Genomic DNA, 25531 nt, shown 5'->3' with positions numbered 1-25531 from the left:
TATGTCTGGTAGCGTCTGGTGGTCTATAGGTCTAACCTACTTAGGGGAAGATGCAGCTAAAATGTAACCAAAACATCATGTTCTTCTAATGAATTATACTGTGTATGCACAGCGACGAGCACCCAATACACAGTTTTCATATTCGAAAAATTCTGCTCAAACGCGTTGCTTGTTTCCAGCTGTGAAGTTAAATTTGAATGGTATACTTGGTCGAGTTGCACCTAGTTTGCTAAGTAGAATATTGAAACCACTTTTGTGCATAGTACATAGAATACGAAGCAAAACTTTCGCCTTATATTATGTATTTATTTACTGCAAAGCATCACACTTATCGACGAACAGAACGAACAAAAAATAAGTTCTGCATACAAGTGGTAGTCATCGTTGACGTCACTATACAATAAAGACCACCAGCGCTGAGCGTAAATGGCTGAGAAGTCGGTTTAGAGCCATGCTGACACGGAATGGCAAAGCTAGTCACCTCTGCACAAAGAGAACGCGGACATTGTACCACAATACAGCGTAATTTCTCAACTTTTCTAAAGTTTCACACCAGATTCAGATTCCCTTTCTGATAAAAATTTGTCTTCCCTTAACAAATTTTTAGGTCTTTCTACTTTTTCAGATTATTGTCGTGAATTTAACATAGCGGGTCATCATTTTTACGCAAAATTATTTGTGCCCATGTCAGGTCCTCAGGTGCATACCTCACAAACGAATAACTCTGGCCTACACATCCGTATCATCGTATGAGCAACCTGGAGTATTTTTCATTACAAAATGTGTTGCTGTCCCATCAAATTACGTATTATTACCATTATTGGTTTAAGTATGCTTGCTCTCATTGAAGTTCTTACACGTATCCTAGTTGTGACGTTGTGAAATATATGCGATTGATGAAAGTGAACTCTTACGTCATCTTAGCCCTCTTGAATAATAGATCTACTTAAGAATATTTTTTAGCTTTTTATGTTGTAGTCACATAGTGTTCATTTTATGTGCCGTTTCTTACCTTTCCTGTTTAGGTCACCTGTCCGCAGCCCCCAGTGAACAATTTAAGTTATAAACTGTCTAAAGGTAACGGCAGAAACATAATGTTTCACATCGCCCGCCTTATAATACAGGTCAAATACCAGAATTACTTCCAGGTAGACATTGAACTGCTTTTCGAAGAACTATGGCTGTCGAACCTTCGTTCTTTTTGGAACCTCTAAACGTCTACATATATGACGCTGTAGCGTCATCTACCGGTGTGGCCATTATAGTTTTTAGGGGCGTAGCATGTACACATCAACCGCTACAAACATCCCCTGAGGCAGTGGCTGTTGGAGCAGTTCTTTTGAACAAATTTGTCACCATCTGCTTTCTTTACATACCTCTACAGTACCGTCTTGAAAAACACGAACTCCAGTCACTGATACATGAACTACCCGAAACTTATGTGGTCCTTGTGAACTTGAATGCACATTGAATGCATGAACTTGAATGGCGAATCTCGCTGCGATTCACGATGTCGCCTAATCGAGCAGTTCCTCTTTTCTTCGGGTGCATGTCTGTTGAATAGGAAAGAGCCAACATACTTCAACCTCGCCAACAAAACCTACTCATGCATAGATCTCAGCATTGTGTCCCCAACGCTTGTACTCCTACTTCAATGGAAAGTGATTAACAATCCTTTCGCAAGTGATCACCTTCCGATTATTTTGAATGCACCACTAGAAAAAGGTCCTCCACATGCTCTCAGATGGCAGACAGACAAAGCGGACTGGGAACAGTTTCACAACACTACTCGCTAGACTGACATTTGTAGGTTAAACATAGATGAAGTTGTGCAGTACTTCACAGCTTTTCTTACTGATGCAGCAGCCAAGTGCATACCGCAAACAACTGGTATGCCGCGCAAGCGACGCGTCCCATGGTGGAACACTGTGTGTCGAAATGCTCGAAAGGAGCAGAACAGGGCATGGATATTGCTTCGGAATTCACCGACAGCAGAATATTTTGACAGCTTTAAGAAAATAAAGTCTCAAGGCAGGAGAGTGCGTCGTCAGGCCAGAAGAGAAAGCTGGCACAAGTTTCAATCAGGGGTAACTTCATATACAGAAGAGGCTAAAGTCTGAAACATAGTTGGTAGGGTAGCAGGATCACAAGTACACACACTCCCACTCGTAAACACACATGGTGACAGCCTGGAAGATCAGGTGAACTTCCTCGGTGCACACTACGAGCAGGTGTCTAGCTCGTTACACTACACTGAAGCTTTCCAAAGATACAAAGCAAGAATAGAAAAGCAGAAACTTGAGTACAAGTACACAAATCACGAGGCATATAACCAACCTTTCAACTTAGCTGAGCTACAATGATCACTGAACTTCTGCAGTAATTTTGCCCCAGGCCACGACCGTGTCATGCATGACAAGTTGAAAAACCTGCCACAAAACGCAAAAAAATCTTTACTTTCCTTATAAAATGCTCTCTGGCTTTCTGGCAACATCCCTATTCCCAGGAAACAGGCTATTGTTATTCCTATTTTGAAACAAGGCAAGGATTCTTCCTAAGTTTCTAGTACAGGCCCATAGCACTTACAAGCTGCCTATGTAAGCTTTTTGAAAAGACAATAAACCGCTGACTTTTACATTTTCTGGAACACACTGTTAAGTTTGGCCTGGAAATTCGTCTGGGCAGACGACATTGTGAGTAAGCCGGTCCTATGGAAAGGCTCTCAATCCCTTCGGCGCCCAGTCTGACAGACGCTGATGAAGATTTGAGCAATTGTCCAGACCAAGCAGCAAGCAAAGGCGAGTTCCCGTCCTTCAAATGCGGACCCTTTTGTCATCCCTTCAAGCAGAAGCGGTGACTAATGGACTCGGCGACTCGTCGGGCAATGGAAAAGCTGGCGTGACCGGCGCCAGAGCTGACGGCGGAGCGGCGCTTCTTTAATCCTCAGTCAAGTAGCCAACCGGCCGACTGCCTATGCCCGCCAGGCATTGTCCCTGCTGGCCGGAGGATGAGACGTCGTGTCGCCGCGACGCCACAGAGAGGACAACAGGGACGGCGTCTTCCTGAAAGAGACCGCGACAGACACCGCAGATCGCCCCGCTAATTGGGCGAGCTGTGTGGTGGACCCTTCGAAGTATGCGGCCAGGATTGTGGGAACTCTCGACTAACGGCACGCACACGACGAGGAAGAGCCCTGCTGGCGCCACCACAGTGCAATGTTCATGTGGACCGTGCATGCTTGTCCCCCTCACCTGTTGTGTGTGTGTGATTGGTGTTCCGCTCGGAGAGGGGGAGCCCGACAGGGCATAAAACGACGCCGGAGAGTGCTGGACGGCGCTCTGAACTATGTAACGTTCAACCACCACGCTCGTGGTTTGTGAAACCACTATCCCTTCTTTTTGGTAAATATGCGTAAATAATGTCATAAACCCGTTTTGGGTTCCTCCTTCCTGCGGCCTAACAACTGATGGCAGTGGTGGGTTGCCATCACCTGCAACTTCTTCCTTCCCATCTCTAACAACTGGTGGCAGCGGCACCAGTCTCTTCGGGGGCGTGGGTTCGAATCCCACCGCTGCCACCAGTTGTAATAGATAGGAAGGAACGCAGGAGGATACGGAAAACAAAACGGGTTTATGACATTATTTACACATATTTACCGAAAAGTGTTAGTGCCATAAACCCCTGTCTGTTTCTCGTATCCTCCAACGACCTGCTTCCTCCTTAGTCAACCTTAACAACTGGTTGGCAGCGGTGAGATTGACCTCGCGACATGGTGCTGTGTTGAGGTGAGTGCTTGGTCTTTGCTTTGACTTTCCAGGCTTCAATTGTGTGAGTTTATTAGAAGCTGGATTGTGTGTGAATTAGGGAGATTACCTTTTGTGAGTTTTGAGTTGTAGGGATACCCTAATTATGTGTGAAATGCACGACCAAAGTACAACGGCAATCATGTCGTGGAAGGCAATGCTAAGAGATGAACTTTTGGGTGTGAGTAAGCATCTAGGCATTGAAGTAGAGGAAGGAATGGGCAGGACAGCGATTTGGAGTCTGATCTCGCAAAACGCCAGTGAGGACAAGAGTAAAAACGCAGTAGAGATTTTTGAAAAACAAGAAATGGGGGAAAGGGATAGAAAAGAGCGTGATCGAGCACGCGCCTTGGTGCTCGAACAATTGGAACAGAAAAACGAGGCAATGAGACAGAAAATTCAGCCATCCGTAAGTGTAGCTCAAGAGAAGTGCGATAATCAAAAGAGTGAGGTGCAGCTCAGAGTTTTAGAGAAGGCTAGCACGTTTAAGGACAGCAGCAGGTTCAATGAAGAACCAAATTTGAGTGCTGTAAAGATGTTGCGCTGCGTAGAGAGGCCGACGAAGGCCAGAGCGAATGCGACGAGGTGCTGTGCCAGTTTAATGCTAGCGAAACAGCTAGGATAGCGTTAGAAAAGCTGGTACAGACCTCAACTGTGTTTGTCGCAACGGTGGAACTTCCAAACAGTGTGGAAGTACGCAAGGACACCGAAGAAAGCTCAGAAGCAGGGAAAGTAGGTAGCGGGGGTATCAGTGCAGTTGCAGACAGATCACAGGAATGCGAGCAGGATTTTTCTAAGGGAAGCAGCTGCATTGTTCCTACGTGTGTTGACCAGTTCGCCAGTCTTGAGGGTGAGAATAAAGACTATTTGGTCGAAAATCATTTAGACTGCGCGACTGAGACAGCTGACGCAAGGTGTGTGAGGGTTAGCGAGTGTGAAATGCGATCAGGAGGCTCGGAAATGAGACGCAAAAAGCGGCGCAGACGCAAGAGACGTCAAAGAGCCGCGAGCGCGAAAAAAGGCACTACGCGTGTTGAAGAAAGCTCGCAAAATTTGAGCGTAGCAGGCAAAATTGGGCGTTTCGCATCGCTGTCAAAGTTGCCCTGCATGAGTCTGAGCCACCGGACAACAAGTAAAAGAACAGCGGGTTCTTCACAAATGCAATCAAGTGGAAGGCGCCAGTTTCGTGGGGTGCGGGAGCACAGGGTTAGCGCAAGTCAACCGGCCCGACAAGGCAACAGAGCTAAGAAATCAAAGTGCCGAAACACTGTGGCAGGTGGTGCAGAAGCACCCTTGAGTTGTAAAACTACCGATGACGCAACCCGAGGCCAATTTCCTAAAGGTGCAGGAAAAGTCGGTCGCAGACGTCGCCGTAGACAAGTGAAGGGTACGCGCGCGACAAAGCGAAGGCACGAAGGAGGAAGCAAGCATCGGGGAAAAAGGATAGAGGGTGGCTCTACGGCCAGTTCAGCGAAGAGGCCTTTGGGGCGGGAAGTAAGGCGCCAGCGGCGAAAGGGTAGACCACAGCGCGCATTCGCGCGACGGAATGCACGCCGGAGATTAAGAGCTTTGCGGGGACGGGAGTGTCGAAGGGGTCGTACAAGAAAAGCGACAATAGCTAAACACCGCTCGGGAGCTAAACCACAGAGGACACCGACGCTGTTTCCCACGCGTTGCTCGTATTCCCTCCGCCAGATTGACAGAAGTCCGCCGAAATCGCAAATGAGGCGCAGCGCTGCCGTTCAGCTTGTAGCACTTACGCGACGTTGCCTCGGGCGCCCTCGAAATCCGCCAAGTCCTCGACCGCCACGAGTGCGATTGAGAAGAGGGACAGCTGATTTGATTGATATGTGGGGTTTAACGTCCCAAAACCACTATATGATTATGAGAGACGCCGTAGTGGAGGGCTCCGGGAATTTAGACCACCTGGGGTTCTTTAACGTGCACCCAAATCTGAGCACACGAGCCTACAACATTTCCGCCTCCATCGGAAATGCAGCCACCGCAGCCGGGATTTGAACCCGCGCCCTGCGGGTCAGCAGCCGAGTACCTTAGCCACTAGACCACCGCGGCGGGGTAGAAGAGGGACAGCTGTAAGCTGGAGAGAGTGACAAAGAAATTTTCTTGGAAGCATGTTTGTTTGCTTATTTTTGGTTTTAAAGTATTATTCCTTTGTCATCTCCCCAGCTAGTTCGTGTAGCAGCAGGTTTTCCTTTCTAGGTTTTCTAAGGGCATTGTAAGTGTTATGTGGAAGCAGTGGCCTGCATCAGTCTACCGACTGCGTGAAGTTAGTTTTTTTCGAAATAGAAGCATGCAGGTCAGGGATGAAGATTTGGTACGCCCGCTAAATGTGAATGAGTGGTGGCTAAAGGTTATCACGATATGACCTAGGATTAGGGGTGTGTTAGTATGCTTGCATTCTTTGAATGAGAGTATGATGTCGTGCTAGGGCGCACAGCAAAGTCCTGTGCGTTCTTTAAAGACAGGGGCTGACATGAGGCTACATTCAGTTAACGAGGGTGCTAGTATGTGAGGGTAATTTGCTTTTGTTATTTTAGTGAGTGCTCATAGTTCAAGTGATCTCTTGCGCTTATGAGAGTAGCGTTCGCCAAATTTTGAAGACTAGATACATTTCTAGGATTTATAAGACGCAGTTTGATTTGATGTGAGAAAGATTTGTTGGCGCCAGAGTGACATAAAAGTAGGTACTCTCGACTACGCCTTGTAAGTTTGTAGTGAGAGAATAGAAAATGCGGCCAGATACCTTTTGTAGGTTCAGGCTGCATTTGTGTGGACTTTAAGTAGTTGTCTTTCATGAAATTAGTCATTAAGGTAAATGTGAGTTACAACTTATAAGTGCGGATGGTGGGAGAAAGCCCGAATTGTAAAAATGGAATTACGGTTATACGGGGCCAAATTATGTTTGCCTTTGTGTGCTTTTCTCACACAGCAATTGATTTCATCTTTGGTAAGCATCTCCACATTCATGATTGTTGTAACTCTGGCGGCACAAAATTGTCTCAAAATTTTAGCGTACAGGTTTCTCTTTTGTCTGTGTTTTTTGAGAAGCCTGGAGGGTTTTAAGCAGGTCCAATGTGCTTGAATTCGGCATGGCATTGTGTTGTGTGGTTGGCCTTGCTGTTGTCGACCATTGTGAGTTGGTTTGGAAGTTCGTTTCGAGTTTGCAGCTGGAGGAAGAAAGCCAGGCCATCGTCCTCGTCACCAACCATTCTCTTCGTGCCCAGCGGTTGAGAGCGCTGGCCAGCCGAGATTTTCCCGGCGGCGGAGGAGCTGTTAAGTTTGGCCTGCCAATTCGTCTGGGCAGACGACATTGTGAGTAAGCCGGTCCTATGGAAAGGCTCTCAATCCCTTCGGCGCCCAGTCTGACAGACGCTGAAGAAGATTTGAGCAATTGTCCAGACCAAGCAGCAAGCAACGGCGAGTTCCCGTCCTTCAAATGCGGACCCTTTTGTCATCCCTTCAAGCAGAAGCGGTGACTAATGGACTCGGCGACTCGTCGGGCAATGGAAAAGCTGGCGTGACCGGCGCCAGAGTTGACGGCGGAGCGGCGCTTCTTTAATCCTCAGTCAAGTAGCCAACCGGCCGACTGTCTATAGCCGCCAGGCATTGTCCCTGCTGGCCGGAGGATGAGACGTCGTGTCGCCGCGACGCCACAGAGAGGACAACAGGGACGGCGTCTTCCTGAAAGAGACCGCGACAGACACCGCATATCGCCCCGCTAATTGGGCGAGCTGTGTGGTGGACCCTTCGAAGTATGCGGCCAGGATTGTGGGAACTCTCGACTAACGGCACACACACGACGAGGAAGAGCCCTGCTGGCGCCACCACAGTGCAGTGTTCATGTGGACCGTGCATGCTTGTCCCCCTCACCTGTTGTGTGTGTGTGTGATTGGTGTTCCGCTCGGAGAGGAGGAGCCCGACAGGGCATAAAACGACGCCGGAGAGTGCTGGACGGCGCTCTGAACTATGTAACGTTCAACCACCACGCTCGTGGTTTGTAAAACCACTATCCCTTCTTTTCGGTAAATATGTGTAAATAATGTCAAAAACCGGTTTTGTTTTCCGTATCCTCCTGCGTTCCTTCCCATCTATTACAACACAGTCTTCTCGACAGATTCCAGTGCGGGTTTCGAGAGGGTAACTCTACCACCGACCATCTGGTACGCATTGAGGCAGAGATCCGAGACGCTTTCGTCCACAAACAATACTTCCTCTCTGTGTTTCAGGATATCGAGAAGGCATACGACACAACATGGCGTTTTGGCATATTAAGAGACTTGTTTCACCTGGGTGTGCGCGGTAGGATGCTTTTCATAATCAAGAGTTTCTTGTCCGATGGGACATTCCGTGTCCGTGTGGGCAGTATTCTCTCCCAAACATTTGTCCAAGAAGCGGGAGTACCGCAAGGTGGTGTACAGTTGTACACTTTATTATCAAAATGAATTCTTTGCACCTGTCCATCTCCCTCAACATGTTCTATTGTACATGTGTCGATGACATCCAGCTTGGCTTTAAGTCATGCAACCTGGCATTAGGTGAGCGGCAGGTTCAGTTAGGTTCGAACAAGGTCTCCAAATGGGCAGAGGAAAACGGATTCAGCTTGAACCCACAAAAAAGCACGTGTGTCTTGTTCTCCCGAGTGAGAGGCATGCACTCAGAACCCAACGTTGAACTGAACGGTCAACGCCTGTCTGTTAATGCGGAACATAAATTCCTAGGCTTAATCTTGGACAAGTTGACCTTCGTACCGCACATCAAGTATTTAAAAACAAAATCTTTGAAAGCCATGAATGTTTTAAAAGTGTTTTCACGTACTACGTGGGGTAGTGACAGGCAATGTCTCATGAATCTGTATAGAAGCCTCATTCGCACCCGCTTAGAATATGGTGCCGCTGTTTATCAGTCTGCGACTCAAATTTCTTTGAAGATTCTGGCCCCGTGCACCATTTGGGCATCCGCCTTTCTACGGGTGCTTTTCGCACCAGCCCTGTAGAAAGCCTTCACGTTGAGTTAAACGAGTGGTCGCTTCATCTGCAGAGAACATACATTCTCCTTTGTATATTACCTTAAGGTGAAAGCAGACAAGAAGCACGCCTCATACTCTACTATAATGATTTGTCGAGCTCCATTCTGTTTCAAAACAGGCCTTCGATGAGGCAGCCCTTCTCAGTTTGCCTGAAGGGTCTAGCTGACGAAACTGGAGTGTCACTAGAACACAGTTTAATGTCTCCTGTAGTATACCCACCTCCGTGGCAGTGGCAGACTATAGACTACGATGTGTCTTTCCTAGAAGTTACAAAACATGTGCCTATTGCCCATATCCGAACATACTTCCTGGAACTTTAACATAAATACACACGTCCTGAGTTCTCTACAGATACCTCCAAGTCTAACTCCTCTGTGTCCTACGCCGCTGTCGGCCCATCCTTTTCGGATGCTGGCCCTCTACATTCAGGCTCAAGTATAATCACAGTGCAAGCTTACGCGATACTTGTGGCGGCTAAACACATCAAACAAAACAAATACAAAAAGCAGTAATTTTTACAGACTCCCTCAGTGTGGTAACGGCTCTCCAAGCCCTTAAAAACAAAAAAAAAACCCTGTCCTCGTCTCACTTTATTCTATTTTATGTACACTCTAAACACTCAAACAACAAGTTGCAGTGTGCTAGGTGCCAGGGCACCGTGAGATTGAAGGCAACGTGATGGCGGATCAGCTTGCTGCATCTGTCCATGAAAGCCCTGCCCCTACACCCATATCAATCCCGGCCCTTGATCTGAAGCCATCTCTCAAACGAATGCTCAGGGACTACTGGCAGAGCAAGTGGGATAGACACACACAAAACAAACTATACATTATTAAGCCACACATCAACCATTGGCCGACAGTATCAAAATCACGTTATACAGAGGTTATACTAACGAAGCTCAGGTTAGGACACACATACACGACACACACTTATCTTTTGTCCGGTGGCGATCCACCATTGTGTGATAGATGTGGTGAAGCACTAACAATTCTTCACATTTTAATCCAGTGCAAACAGTTCGAAACTCTAGGAAAACAACACTTTCTATTACCCTACCAACAACATATGCCTTTAAACCCTGCAATGTTCGTCGTTAGGGAACCACTTTTTAGTCATAAGTCATGTTAGCGTTTTTCAAAGAAATTCGTCGTTTTCATATCATATACCCGGACATGCCGTAGCACGACCTCTCCAGAGAGGTTTTTGCTGCGGTGGCAACACTCAAGACAGCACTTGCCTCACGGCCCTTGGACGCAAGGGTATGAACGTGTTAGGCACTTGTGCTAATGCCATACATGTCCACCATCGTTTTCTATTATCACCAACTTCTGTCATATATTCACACCACACGCACCTTTCACGGAATGGTCATGATTTTATTACTTGTATGTTTTTACCCGCCTTACCGCGAGGAATGTTATGGCCCTTATACAGCCACTTATCAACACCATTGTCCATATCTTTTAGTAAGATGAACTGGCGCTCTTTGGCCGTGAAATGGCCCTTGCGCCACAAAACATGAAAACATCATCAAACGTCTACATATTATTTGTATTTTATAACTTATTTTGAAATATCATCAATAACCATTGCTCGCAAGGAACAAATTATTCTGTTATAATATGCTCCCCACTTCTATCGCGAGTACGCAACCATTTTCACCGATTAGAGAGCACACAACCTGTCTTTAAGGCCAATATGATGGCAATAATGCTATTTAGTTTATTTCATATATATTTACTTGTGTCACTTGCTACGTACAGTGTTTCTCATAAGTGGCCATGCAGTGCTTACGAAAGTGAAGAGCATCTACTATTTTACTTTCGGTTTATTTAGGGTGGAAATGCCTTTCCTTCAAGGTAAAGAACTATCAGCACTTATTATTCCTAATATGAACCTTCTTCAACTGTACGCCTGCGGAAATAGCACATGCTTTTAGTAAATTCTGTGAGCCTCCACAGAGATAAGACCAGCCAACAAAACTGTGTGTATGGTGTAAGCAGGGTTGCATCACGGCTCGATTGTTCCTTTTTATTTACTTGCTGACTTCACCATTGTATCCTATATACTCCCCGTCGCTTCTGTTTCGGATCCTTCCGTGTTTCGCTGAATGAGTTTAAGTGATTGTTCTGTGCGTACAGAGTTCAGATATACGGGGGCCCGTGCTCCTTTTTTATTCAGGCCTGCATGTTTATAACAATTAAACCACCTTCCATCGCTAAGATGACGTGTAAAAAGACACAAACTTAGTGACAAGAAATTCCAAAATTATTTGATTTTATTTAACTAAATTTCTGTCATTACTGTAAATGTACAAAGCTCATTGTGTAACTCATGGGGATTTCATAAAACGTCGGGACCCGCAGCTGCAGACTCCATAGTGTAATTTTTTTAGCATTCCAGTTCACGCTGTAGCATATGTCATCAATGAACGCGTAGTGATGCACTGTGCACACAGACAAGCCACAACTACGGTATGATTTGGTTTCCTTCAATACCTTTCATCTGATTGGGCGTTGTATTAAAAGATTCCGCTGAGCGCTGACCAGAACCTTTCCGCCCAAATGCATATTATATAGTACATATTTCAATGCATAAACCATGAATTATCATCACTCAATAAGTAGTTGTATTGCACAAACTCTATCCTAATTAGGAATAATTACATTACAGGCCAACAAACTCCAGCACTTGAACGAAAATTTCCGACGGCACGTCATCAAGGGCATGACGGTACGCATATTTTTTACATGGCAACCTATCACTGTGCTACATTAAATATCGTTGAAAAATCAAGCCCTAGCTGAGCTGTGATGAATCATTTAGAGTACTGTACCGTTTACTTGGTGCACAGTTTCATCTATTGGATATACGTTATATACGTCTATTCTACAAATTATGTTAGTCGTCAACTGATCGATCTAATTAAAAAAACATGTTGATGATTTCTCTTACACGTATACAAGCGTTATTTGTTGCGCCTTTATAAAGTAAGTGTAATATAGCTAAAGAGTGTCCTTTCTAGCTCTTCATGAGTCTGTATTCTAGGTCATTTTTAACAAGGAGGGCTAATCAAAAGTAAATAGTAAGCAGTACTGTACCTTACCTTAGTTTTGCGCGTATTCATTTAGTTTATATTATCGAGAAGTAAATCTCAGTTGAATCAATAGGTTGTAAAAATTTCGAAAACGACGCTAAAACATTGATACTTCTACAGCTTGAGTAATTTTACAGCGAAAGCAGTTATGAGATCCAAACTCGGGTCACATGCACTTGTCCGCCGCCACCGCAGCTGGTGTCCGTAACCACATCGTGCGAAATTAGAAAAAAAAACTTGCACTAATCACTCAGGGAACTCAAACCAAGGTTTACTGGGTGCCAGCCTAGTATTCTACCGCTCAGTTACGCCGGTGCTTGTAACTTGTTGTCAAACACGCTTCAGGCAAGCTTGAGCAATGATCGATGACATGATGGGGCTCGAACCAGTGTCCGCCGCTTGCCGGCCCAGGGTTCTACACCTGACCTACGCCGGTGCTTGTGACTCGTTGTCAAACTTGCCTTAGGCAGGCTTGATGTTTTAAAAGCAATCGTGTTGATATGGCTTATAAAGCGTTTTAAAACAACGAAAGAACAACTAGTAGTCGCAAAATGCGAATAGCGTAAGGACTGGGCGGTTCATTGCTTCAACCCATCACAAAATATTGTCCTTCTTCTCCTATTAACTGTGGGGCATACCAACTTAATCCATAATTCCTCATCGTCGTCAGCCACTGCGTGAACAATGGCACGAAATTCCTCCTACGTGTTCAGCGGAGACCACGCTTCTCCGAGAAATGACGAGAAATATCATAGCGAATAACGGCCTACTACCCAAATAAGTTTAATAATATTGACCTAGTGCGCATCAAGCAAGTTTGCTTGCAGTAGTTACCCAATGAGTGTTTCGAAAAGGCTCTGAAAGGCTGCTCTTCGAGCTTTCGCTGTGACTGTGCTACGCCTTCTGCGCAGGCCTGGCGTTTTTTCTTTGCCAGTTTCTAAAATTGTAATTGATTCGCTAAAGCAAATATACTGTAAGAAGCTCGACAAAGCTCCTTGTACAATTTTTCAGGTGCACATATTTAAAACCTGTGTATGTAATCGTGGCGTATGTCATGCATTCACATGGTGACAATTCTCAATGAGTTAGTCCTCGTTCAGCATAAGCCAGGCTACAAAAGAATATAAACTAGAAATATTTCGTCATGTGGAGCTCAAACATTTACAAGAGTCAAGTGATAAGTAATAAATCAAATTTTCTGTATGCCACGTATTATTTTACAGGAGGACCCGAAAGACCAAGAGGTATTCTTTAAATACTTTGAAAAGACGTACCACTCTCACTCTAAATCTACCAAAATGCTTTATTTCTGGTGCATTTGAATAACCCACGTGAAAACTGAATGTTTCCAGGCAGTGAATATCACTTCATCTTTACTCATTCGGTTGGTCTTCCATAGCAAAAGCCCTAGTTTAGGCGCTTGTCGGAGCTGGATGAATATGCCGTCTCCGATAGCTGAACACCACGCAATGGGACGGTACGCTGCACAGCAATAAAGTTTCTGTCGCTCTGGAACGCTTTACAGATCCAGTGTAGTTTCGCGGCCGAAAGCATCTCGATCATTACCACATGTACAGTAGCATTCAGCGCTCTGACCAGTCCCCGCTTACACGCTTTAGTGTCTGTGGAAGGGAACGCTCACCTGTACAGATACAATTATTCTGCATGTGACAATTCACCTTGTCCATCGTCATTTACAAGTGAATGCACGTATAATATAAGCATCCCCCGCTGCTATCGCTTGCGCGCAGCACGCGGTAGGTAGACAAAACAACTGGCATGTAACATATTATTGCTAGCACGATATTTACTCGTAGAAACATATCCTCATTCGGTTGATTAATAAATCGTACATAGTGAATAATTCACAAATAAATGCTTTTATTTATGAGACGCTCGAACCAGGGCTAAATCTGTTTCTTGTATTTATTTGTTCGGAGTGAGAAATTAGAATACTGCAAAGCTGCAAGCTTAGCGTCAGCCGGGCTGAAGACTTTAGTGTTTGCTGCTGACAGTTACATTTTTGTCAGTCTGTTGAAGCAGAACAACTTGTTTGAAGATGTCTTGTGAACGAAAAAAAAGAACACCTTCTTTGCTTGTAAATTTTAACCTGATAGCATTAAAAAGCTCGTTTCGCTGAAGTTTCGGTATCGCCGTCGATGTCAGCGTCGTTGGTTGAGAACCGAAAAACTGTTATGTTACGTGTGACGAAAAAGTCGGGAACAATGCGAATAAAAACATAAAGATTAGAGGGGACTTCATCAGTGTCGTTCTGGTCCGAGTGGGGGTCTAACCCAGGTGATTCACGTGGCATGCAGATATTCTTCCATACGGCCGTGCGTCTGCTTCTGATTACAGTAAAAGAAAAAAAAACGCCGTCTGATTAGAAATGCAGTAATAAGAGCTCTCACGCTTTACAAACACATGGGTATTGTATACATTCTTCTCTATGTAACGTTCAATATTGCAGTAGTAATGACTGGACGAGAACATTACATTATCATAATGACTTCGTCGGTTAAAGCTGATAAGCCACTACAGAAGATACACACGCTGCTGCACCTATTCATTTAAGACCACGAAGTGGGTCTATAACAAGTGCGAAAAATATCATGCACTGAACGTTCGAGTACGCACTAAAAACAGGATAACAGTAAAGCGTTAAACTCCTAAGGACGATGCTTTAGCGTGCCCATTTTTTTTTCATTTGGTTCAAGATCTATACTAATTGTCCTAATAGTACGTTAAGTTCTAATCATTCTGTGTAAGCTGCACAATATCACCACGTTTCGGTAACTGACCATGGCTTATATGTTGAAGAGTCTATCCTTCTGAGAGGTCCGAGGTACAGAAAGTTCTATAGACATAAGAACGTACTCTCATCGTATCAATCACATCAAGCACTTCCTGCTTCTACCAGGTCCGCAAAGCTTACAATTAACACAAAAATTGAATAAAATCTCATTTTTTCACGTAATCATCCGGCCATGGAAAGGCCTCCACGTCAAAGTAACACATCATGTTTTTGCTAAAAAACTGGTACAGTAAAAGCTCGTTAATTCGACACTCGTTAATTCGGAAATTCGGATAATTCGGACGGCTCTATTGGTCCCGGCTAAAGTGCATGTTAATCTATGGGACCAAACCTTCGTTATTTCGTCTGAATTTGGCTCCGCACCACTTAATTCGGACAAACGCTGACGGCTGCTGCTACACAAAAGTGTGATAAAGCAGCGCTGGCACCACTGGAGTGAAACCAATACCTGAATGGCATCGCCATCATCATCAACTAGTGGGGGCGATCGCAGCGTCACCAAACGTCAACGTCTTCTTTCTTCTCCACTCAGCGCCTCCGATGCCATTTTTCCTTGTATTGTCGTGTAGGAACCATCTCTTCTTGCGGAGTTCTCTCTTTCTTCTACTGTGACCGTATGTGCATGCCACCACCATCGTGCGCTACAGTGATGGCAACGCCGAAACAGCGGCAGAACTACGACGCAAAGAACTTGGCGACTAAAGTGGAAATTTTGGAAGCACTGAAGAACGGCGAATCGCGACAGCAGGTTATGACCAAGTACAACGTGAAGCGGAGCACGTTGGGAACGTTTCGAGAGAGACACGAACTTGTCTTCAAGAGTGTGTGCGGCGAAAAGGCCAGTGTTGACGAAAGCGTGACCACCGAGTGGAAAAATGTGAAGCTGCTGGAGCACATCACCGCATATAAACCACGTGACATGTTCAATGCTGGTGAAACTGCTGTATTTTTCAGAGCTCTGCCCGACAAGACGGTGACTTTCAAAGGAGACGCGTACATTGGTGGCAACAAATACAAGCAAAGGATAACTGTGCTTCTTGCCGCCAATATGACTGGCACGGAGCGCTTGCCACTACTTGTCGTCGGGATGGCGCTTAAGCCACGTTGTTTTAAGAACGTCAAAAGCCTTCCTGTCGAATACACATTGAACAGGAAGGCATGGATGACATCGGACATTTTTCGCGGCTGGCTGCAGCAGTTGCACCGGCACTTCACGTCGAAGGACCACAAGATAATTATGGTTGTTGACAACTGCAGTGCCCATAACTGTACAGTCGAACTGAAGAGCATCAAAGTAGTTTTTTTACCGGCCAACACTACGTCTGCTATTCAGCCGATAGACCTGGGTATCATTCTTTACGTGAAGTCGAAGTACCGCAAGCACTTGCTAGAGCGAATGGTCCTATGCTCAGAAGCTGAAAAGTTGTATCAAGTGGACTTACTCGGCGCAGTGCACGTCATCGCCCACGTGTTGAAAAACACTCCGCCGCAAGTCATCGCCAACTGTTTTGGGCACAGCGGTTTTGTGAGGCCCGAGCATGCAGCAGTAGCTGACGATGGCATCGAGGAGGTGTCAGCCGAGTCTACCGACGATGACTGCCCGACTTTCGATGCTGGCTTTCCCACAGATGTGACCTTTCAGGACTACATCGCGATTGATCATGGTGGCGCCACAAGTGGACTCCTGACCGATCAAGAGATTAATAATGATGTCACGGGCGCCCATGAAGACCACGATTTCGACGAAGAATCATGCGAGGAGATACAGCCGCGACCTGATCGCACCTCACGGGAAGTCTCGGAGGCGCTGTTGATATTAGAGGACGCTTGTCTGAACACTCCCGACAGATTGCGTGCTGTTGGCCATTTGGAACAGTTAAGAAAAATTGTGATGTCAGCCGGAATCTGCGCGAAAACTCAGACGACAATTACAAAATACTTTAACAAATAAAGGTAAGCTTGTGCAGCTTGATTTTAAATGTTTTTTCCCTGTTCATTCGTTGATTCGGCATTCGGTTGATTCGGGCGAATTTTCCGATACTGTGAAATCCGAATTAACGAGCTTTTACTGTAATACTATTTTCCTTACGGGCGATGAACAATATCACTAATCGATTTTGGTATGTCTATTCAATCGCAAGGGGAAGCATGAAAGCTGCCAGTCTGCGAATCTCCCTTAAGTAGTCCTCAATCGTTTAGTCAATACTGATACCTTGATTGCAAGAACTTTCAGACTGAGCTACAACGCTACATTTTTGTTTAGCCTTGTCCAGCGATTGCGTAAAGTATTCAATGAATTGATTGCATGAAAAATTAGTGCTGTTCCAGGCCCGGGCCTGATGCGCCTACGTTTCTTTTGTCGCGAAAACAAGCACAAAAAATTGGTGCACACAGATATTCACGAGCAGTTCAATAAATAACGAAAACAACGAAGAAAAAGAGAAGATCCCTGGCGCTTCGGGAAGGTGCAATGAAAAAGAACTGGGTCACACTGGTTGGTGTGCTGGTTTTGCCACTGGTGCCATATGACTCAACACCTATAAAGCCGTTTGCAACTCTGCCTGAATTTTAACCTATAGATACTGATACCAGCATACTTTGCTACCCAGTTACCGTACGAACGTTTACAGTGAGTAGTTTTATTATCGCTGTTGTGAATGTCACATGTTCTGTACCAAAGCCAGGCAATATAAGAAGAAAGACGCGCGTGGCGTAGAAGAAATATGCTCGCCAAGAAATCAGGAGGCGGCTTGTTCTAATCCTCTTAAAAACTTTATTTCTTCATATATTTATATTTTTATTTAGTGAATGCATTCGCGTTACGTTTTGTACTAGCATGTTTATTCAAGTTACGGCCACCACGCTTCTTTTTGCTGTATAATCATTTGGCGTCTGAGTACTCTGCACCTCCAAATAAAGCGCCGCTCTAAGCGTCAAGTATCTGGCGTGATTCTGGGCATGGCACAAAAATTTTGTACCTATTAGTGCTCTTTTTGCATTATGGAGATCTTGTACCATCACTTGCAATAAATAAACGCATTTTCAAATTCGTCTGCAAATGGTAATAAATGTGAGACTGCCAAGCTTACCTGTAACCATACATATAAATTCATATGACGCTATGAAGCTTCGCTCAGATGTCATGTTTGTCTGTTTGTGCTTACGGTATACAAAAGATATGAAAAACACTGCGCTTTCATGTGTCATGTGCTGCTCAGTGAAAAAAAACAGTGAATATAAAAACCATTTTATACTTGACTGATAATTTTGCAGCGAGACCAAGGTTGCGACTAGGTAAGTGAGGATAATAATTTGTATTCTCTCTAAGGAACACTTCACTTCTTCAACTAAACACCTGAGACAAGGCTGAATGTTTTGCTGCATGCAGTTACTCTAAAGTAACAGCTTAGCAAACGCTGCAAATAGCGTACTTTACTGAAACGTTTCTAATGTAACTAGTCTTCGGCAACAGTTCGTAAGAAGATATTTTTTAAATAATTCTTAGACACATCGCTCTCTTTCCTGAACGAAGAAAATAATGAACATAAACATTGTTCTGCTTGATTGGCAAACGACCCACCTTCATGCTTTTTTGAGTGTACATCAAACAGAATTTTCTGCATATTACACTAAATAAATGTACTCCAGTACACCCTGTCCGCTTTTTTTTTATTCAGAAAGATGCCAGGACTAGACTTACAACAAGTCTTTACCAGCGCTTTATTGCCCAACAAGAAAATTTCTGCCAATATTTTGACTAATCGCGATTATGATTGTTGAGAGACTATACTGCTGGTCCCATTCAACGAGCCAGATATGTTAGCTGTTGTGTTTCGATGTCCTATCAAGAAACAAGCTTGGATTGAATGAAACTGCTCAGTTAGGGTCTCAAACAAAACATGTAGCGTTTTTTTTTACTACTTCTACACAAGATATAAGCTCTGTGCAAATGATTGGTCAAAGCAGGGTATTTTTATTTGCTTCAGTGCTCATAAAGCATGGCAATAGTATGCGATATTGAATGTTCAATTCAAGCTTAATTGTTTCGAGATATATAAGCTGATTGCTGAAGGGTATATGCTATAAAAAACATTCGAGATTTTAAACCTCATTCAACACTAAGCAGTATTTAGAGCTACCATGAGTTGCTCCACATGAACAGACTAGTCTATATAAACAATATGATTCGTATATTCCAACTAACCTGCTGAACAATGTTGGCCGTTTTGCGACTGCAAAGTAATTTATACAATAATCTTTTTCTTGTGGTAACCTCTTTGTAGCTTTTACAACCTGATGCAAATTTAATTGCTACACTTATCTTGAGCAAAACTTTTTCGCAGAAACAATGCCACTAAGACAACCTTTCAAAACCTAAATAGTGGGCTGTTACGTTATTTTATGATAGTATTTAATTAGATGATTAGGGGCCATCAACTTTTTCCCGAACAAATTTGAGCAATGAAAGGAACGTTGCTTGCGTACCCCTTCACATTGCATTCCCTGGACAGAGCAATGTCATGTGAGGTAATAAGCTAGTGAAGTTAGCTTCCTTACTTAATTTTGCTACCTTGCAACTAAAGTACGCTCTTACTCGCTTTGATTTTTTAATGCACACCGTTCAACTTAACCATTTAAACAATAACATCCTGCTGCGCCGGCGCATTTTACTTTTCCGGCTGGTGTGGGAATGTTTATTAGGTATTACTGACAGCAAGAAACTTCGCGCAGCATGTGAATCTCGTGTTTTCTTTGCTTCCCTTAACAGGAGGTTGCATGCGTTCTTCCCTGTTTAAGCCACCTGTCAGCACGCGCAGGTTACTTGTTTAGTTGAATGAAATGTAATATTTTATCTGAACCTCTTGCCTTACAGGAGGAGTGTCAGATTATCCAGGTAACAATTATTCTTCCTTTCCGGAAGTTGTCGCTATATTCCCTTTGTTACCATACCCTCTCCGGAAAAGTTACAACCTTTCCTATACCAAATTTATTTCAAACCTGTCAGAAATGAAATAGATGAGCATATTTGTTTGGTGTGAGAGCTAGTATCAAGGCAGTTCAGTGACAAGCTGCGTACTGTTCGTTGCTGATGTTAGAATTACGCTAATAATAAAGTCTTAAAGTGCCCTAAAACACTTTTTGAGTAATCATAAAATGAACTCACTGGAAAAGCGTATTCACTCACAAAATGAACGCTCCAAAACTTTCAGAATCCGCTCAATACGAGCCGAATTACAAATATTTGTCACACGCTGCAATCGCATTCTCTCTTCTCTCGTCCCGAGGCAAGCGCTCGAAGCTAAACAGGAAGCGACGGAAGAGCTAACAAAAAACGTCATGCATGCCTCATGACCTTGACCACTTTTTTACTTTTTTTCTTCGAATACAGGAAATTTTACTGTGATCGCGCACGCACGCGTGCACAGACGGAGAAGGGCCATTCTGTGCTCCACACTCTAAAACAAACACCCAAAAGTATCACAACTGTGCCGTTTGTTAGTTCAAGCTAGGGCATCCTTCTTTATGCTTCAACAGAACGCGGCAAGTGTTGATAGTTCATTCATATTCATTTGACATTCCAAGTTGTTCCTATTGCATTTGTTGTATTGCCCTAGCGGAAAAACTGACTTGTTTTCTTCAGCAGGACACGATTACAGTACCCTTTTGCAAACAACATGCCTGCTACTTCGGGCCAGTTATTGTACAGCTCCCAAATTTTCACTATAGTGCGTGAGCGGTGACTTTTATGTGTTTAAGCGCCGTTCAATGAAGTCATGTTGTAAACAGGGCGTGTGTGAGGGGGTGCTCACAGTATGTGCTTTTTCTGTTGAAGGGAATGTGTCAGAGGCAAAGCTTCTTATGCTGTGGCTCTGTTTCTCCTTCATTGTTCGTCATAGCTACCCCCAGCTACTTCTCATAATGTTCACAAGATGACGCTGCACTGTGACAGCATGTGATTTGATCAATAGATTGTGTAGAGGCACGTGCTGCGTGTGGAGTCAGGGTGATAGAACGATCGTTCAAGACAGATGAACCGACAAATGGCTGCACAGACAGACGAATTCTTTAATCGATAAAGTTTAGCCTGAATGAGCCTGCTAGGCATTAACAAGTAAACAACGTAGTAGACAGCCGAAGAACAGGAGTTGCCAGAAAAGCAGTCTGAAATGAGCGACACCACTCTTTTTGTGTTTACGACCACTATGTCAAAGCGAAAATTTGCTGATATTTCTCAATATTAACGAAGCTAAGGGCCACTTCATTCTACATAACTATGTAAGATAGCACCAAGCCAACTTACTTATGCTTAGAATGTTCTATTCTTGTAAACGCTCAGAGATGCAAAATATTCATAGTAAATATAAGGCTCCCCTTTTGTTCGCAACTATTTACATTTGTGACGTTCGTGACCTTATCATACTACCGTCACGTAGACATTACGGCAATTGTCAGAAAGCGCTATCCACTTAAGCTTATATGTCTAGCAGTGCCCAGGGCGGCTACAATCTCTCGCACAAGAGCACATATGAGCTTACAACTTCTGATCATTGCTGCCGACTTTAATGTGAATGTCTCAAAACACAAGCACACCTGGTCCACATAATACATGAAAGATGTTCTCTGTATAGACAGAGCCTCTAAGGTCTTTTGCCCATGACGAAGAATGGTGGTGTCATAGACCATTTCATAACAGATACAAACAGATCTAAGCAACTAAACTATACGCCATGTTTCTGTGTACATACGGCCCTCATCAACGCATTAGCGGGCGAATATAGAAACAGCTACACTTCTGCTAATGATGCTTAAATTTCACAGAGATACGACCCAAGTATAGGAGGCTTAAACAGCCCGCTGGACGTGAAAACAGGACCAACATGTACATGAATGTCACAGACAATTGAGATTTGACATTTTTGAGCTTTGGCTGATTTCACCACAATCAATTCATAATTATCCATACAATTTGAACGAAGGTATAATAGGAAAAAAGGTAAAGTATCATTCATGGTAAGGATAGCAGAGTAAAAGCTGCAATATCCCTTAACAATCCCCGCCACCCCGACACAATAGCAGCAACGTGTGTTACAGAGAGAGGTTTACTTTAGCCAGACATTTGAACTCGCGCTTAAAAATCAAAACAAACACTCAAGAAGCATTTTACATGAAAAGGTAAACATTTCAAAAACCATATTTAAAATAGAATTTTCAGGCATTACACGTAAAGTATCGCTTGGTAATTTGAACTTCTTTAGTACAGTGTGTAGGCAAATTAGTAGTAGCTGTGACTCATTGTTTGAACGACGCCGCGGAGTGCCCGAGTTAACAGTGTGTCTCGTTTATATTGTTGATGGATTTTCAGATAAATTTGCAAATGCAAGTATGTGGCGGCTCTTACGAATAAGTTACTATCTGAATATTCTTAAGGGACAGTATTCATAGAGAAATTCATGTTTTAAGATCTTCAATCTTGTGAAAGAATCAGACGTATATGCATTGTAAGAACCCTTTGAGATGGCAGTTAATTTTGTTTTGTGAGATGATCAATTCATGTAGTGGTATTTGTCCCGGTTTCCAAACTAAGTGACAATAGTGCAGTGGAAAGTAAATAGGGCCAAATATATCATTAGTTTTCGCTGTTCTTGTATATGCGTTCACATTTTTTAAGGATTCCCACTACTTTACAAAGTTTATTCTTTGTGTGAGTGTGATGCTCCCAGTACATTTGTTCGTGAAAGACAACTCTTAACGTTCGCAGATGTACGCTTAATTGCAATGTTTGCCCACGTAACAAGTATCACGTGCTAATGAAACATTTCCGCCTGCCACAAATATTTCTGGTGGAGCGGGCTAACGTCCTTCCATCCGCATGCTTCGCATAACTTTGGTTCCGAAGTGATGTGGGATCCGCCACTTTTCAAGTTAGTAATGCGAAGCTAAGCTAAAACACTTGTCAAACCTCTCATGCTAATTGCTATCATACTCACTGTAGCATGCTCCGAGTTCATAAGGAGATCAGGAAAGCATCCAGACACATACGTGGATAGACTGTTATGCTAGTGGTCCTATAAATTCTTCTCATGCAACCAAGCGGCATTTGTAGCTAGAGTACCTCAGGAGCTGAGTATAAAATTGATTTCAAAACATTTAATATTCTGACAGTTTTATTCGCTTTTATTGGACAGCTTCTGGACCAGTGTTCAGCAGATTCCTTGAAAAGTGTATACTACAAAAAGCGTGAATGTGCATCAAATATATTGTTTTCGTAAGTCTATATTGACAGCTTGGGGATGTGTGTGTGGCGTAAGTTCAGTTTTTACATAGTGAAAGTTCTCTATATGTTAGCTGAAGCCAGCCTGAAAAAAAAAAACCCGCCCCACAAACGTGGTTGCACGTGTAGGCCGTAGCAATGATTAACTTTCACCATTTTGTGGTGAACGAAGCTTTTGTGCGCAAGGCGCATAGCGTGAAATGATGTGTTTTCACAATGCTTTCGAAGAAGACACTTTTTTAGTTTCCAAGAAATGCGTATACAAAACTCCTGGTCTGTACAAGACATTCTTTATAACAAGCTTGTCTTGATTCGAGTTGCCTGAAAATAAGTACCAATTGGGATCACTCGAAGACTGCTGGATCGAATCTTCGCTGTAGCTGCCGCATTTTCGATAGAGGCGAAAATGCTTGTGGCAGGCGTAGGTGAATTTATCCGCACGTTATTACCTCCAGAAGGTCGACATTTCTAGATCTCTCTATTGCAGCGTCTCTTTTAATCATATCGGGGTTTCGGGCCCGATAAACTTTCTTATTTAAAGTGAATGCAGTAAAGTGGCGAGAGAAAAGCACCAATATTGGCGGTACTGCGCAATCACAAGTGCCTACGCCCGAACCTGGCTACTAGTTCCCGCTTTATTTTACGGAAACCAGTTCCCCAAAGATTTCATTAGATGAGCTTTCATCATTTATGCTGGGCAATCCCTCAAGCTATCTGCCTCCTCTGCTTCTTAAGTCTAGCATTACTTGTCAGAAACCGATTATATGATGGCCTGCAATTTTCAGCGGTTAGAGTATGTCATTATTAGCAGTTTCATCTTAATAATCATTGGGGTTTTACGCTCCTAGACAACGACATGATTATGAGAGACGTCGTATTTGAGGACTCTGAGAATTTCTACCATTTGGTGTTCTTTAGCCTGCACTGAACTGTAGGGATCACAACACGGGGCTCTACCATTTAGCCTCTATTCAAATGTCACTCCTGTAGTCTAGACCAAACCCTCGACGTGCTAGTTAGCAGTCGAGCACTATAACAACTGCTCCACTGTGTCGTACTAAGATTTTATTGCTTACCAGTTTGGCTCAAAACACAGCAATGCCAATGCATATACAGGAACATAATTTCAAAGTCCTAATCTTCTATCGTACTTCCTTTCTCTTTTAGGCGATAAGTGAGTCGCCCCTAGGAGCAAAACAAAGCTAAGCTGATGGCAACGCCTTGAAGATATTACAGCGCTGAAGATGTGGACCATGTCCATTTATGATCTCTGGTTCTTTCTGTAAAATAACATCGAAACTGAAATCATTAAAAGAACTACAAAAACACGATCTGTTACTGAGGTGCTCAGGGATTGTTGTGCATCGTCACTATCAGGTAGTGGGACCACATGCACCAGTGATGCTGAAATGACCTTCGAAAAGACTTCTAGTTACATCAGAATGGGAGACGAAAAAATTACCCCTGGTATAGAACTACGACAAGCTGCTACTCATATTCTGCCTTCAAATGTATAAAATGTACGATAGAAATCATTCCTGCTTCTGCATACTACAAAACGTCCTTTTCTGCACGACAGTGTGACAAGAGTTCGTGTGCGCTTGACGCCTTCGATAACCGCAATTGAGGAATTTCTCTCTTTTATATGCTATCGAAAATACTGAAACACGTAACTCAACAATTGAGAGATAGTGAAGCTCTTGACTTGTCGTCATCATAATTAAATTGACAGAAAGCATATCACGTAAGGGATCTCACAGTTCTAGCTTCGAACTGCGTATTCGGTAATGTTCACTCAGGCAAGGCGATCACCATAGATTTGCTCAAAGATGTCACCATTTGAATAACCGCTAATTTACTTGCAAGTAATATGTCGTAATGGCTGGCTAAAGCGTGCTACAAACAATGTAGCCAGAGATAACCTACAACAATTCATTGAAAGGCAAATGTATACAAATGAGGAAAAAACGGTACATAACAATGTAATACGGGTCTTTAAAAACCTAAAGTGACACCTCGCTGATACAACGAGGGCTCGTACGAGTTTCGAGGTTATACATTTTTTTTATTATTGTCGGCCGAGGCCCATCGGCCCGCAATGTATCAAAGTACAATTGTTGCGAACATATTTTCAACCTACGACGTTTGATTCGAACGTAATAAATTTTCTCATAAGATGAAATAAAATTAAACGATTTGCTTTTGCTGACTAGACGACCCTTATGATGTCTTTTGGGTGAGCGCAAATTGTTTTGTAAAGAAAACGACTGTTTTGAGTAAATATATGTGCAACATAGCTAAGTGCTTGTAGAAGGGCTGCATCCAGCCTCTCATTCGTCTGGTTCATGCTTTGAATAAATGAGGTAATATAGAAGCAGTGAAGCTAAACTTGAAATTCTAGCCGAGCTCATCATGCATCGTAAGAATGAAAGACACCTGAAATAGTGGCCGTGGCTAATGGCGAGTACTGCTGTGTAAAGATAAGGACAACAGC

At 43.6% G+C, this 25531-nt stretch overlaps 1 protein-coding gene across 3 annotated transcripts in view; it reads left to right on the top strand.

The window, feature by feature from the left end:
* The window catches only part of LOC119165877 (uncharacterized), a 122134-nt gene extending 97769 nt beyond the window's left edge, over window positions 1-24365 (top strand). For all 3 annotated transcript variants that reach the window (XM_075870610.1, XM_075870609.1, XM_075870608.1), the window contains 5 exons: window positions 11527-11586; window positions 13174-13194; window positions 18039-18059; window positions 19639-19659; window positions 24205-24365. In XM_075870610.1, the coding sequence (XP_075726725.1) occupies window positions 11527-11586; window positions 13174-13194; window positions 18039-18059; window positions 19639-19659; window positions 24205-24215 (134 nt within the window). In that variant the 3' untranslated portion in view covers window positions 24216-24365. The remainder of the gene's footprint in view (window positions 1-11526; window positions 11587-13173; window positions 13195-18038; window positions 18060-19638; window positions 19660-24204) is intronic.
* The last annotated feature ends 1166 nt before the right edge of the window (window positions 24366-25531 follow it).

This window comes from Rhipicephalus microplus, chromosome 8 (genome assembly GCF_043290135.1).
Source record: "Rhipicephalus microplus isolate Deutch F79 chromosome 8, USDA_Rmic, whole genome shotgun sequence".
NCBI classification, from domain to species: domain Eukaryota; kingdom Metazoa; phylum Arthropoda; class Arachnida; order Ixodida; family Ixodidae; genus Rhipicephalus; species Rhipicephalus microplus.
The sequence above is the reverse complement of the archived record's forward strand: the minus strand, read 5'-3'. Positions and strand labels throughout refer to the sequence as shown.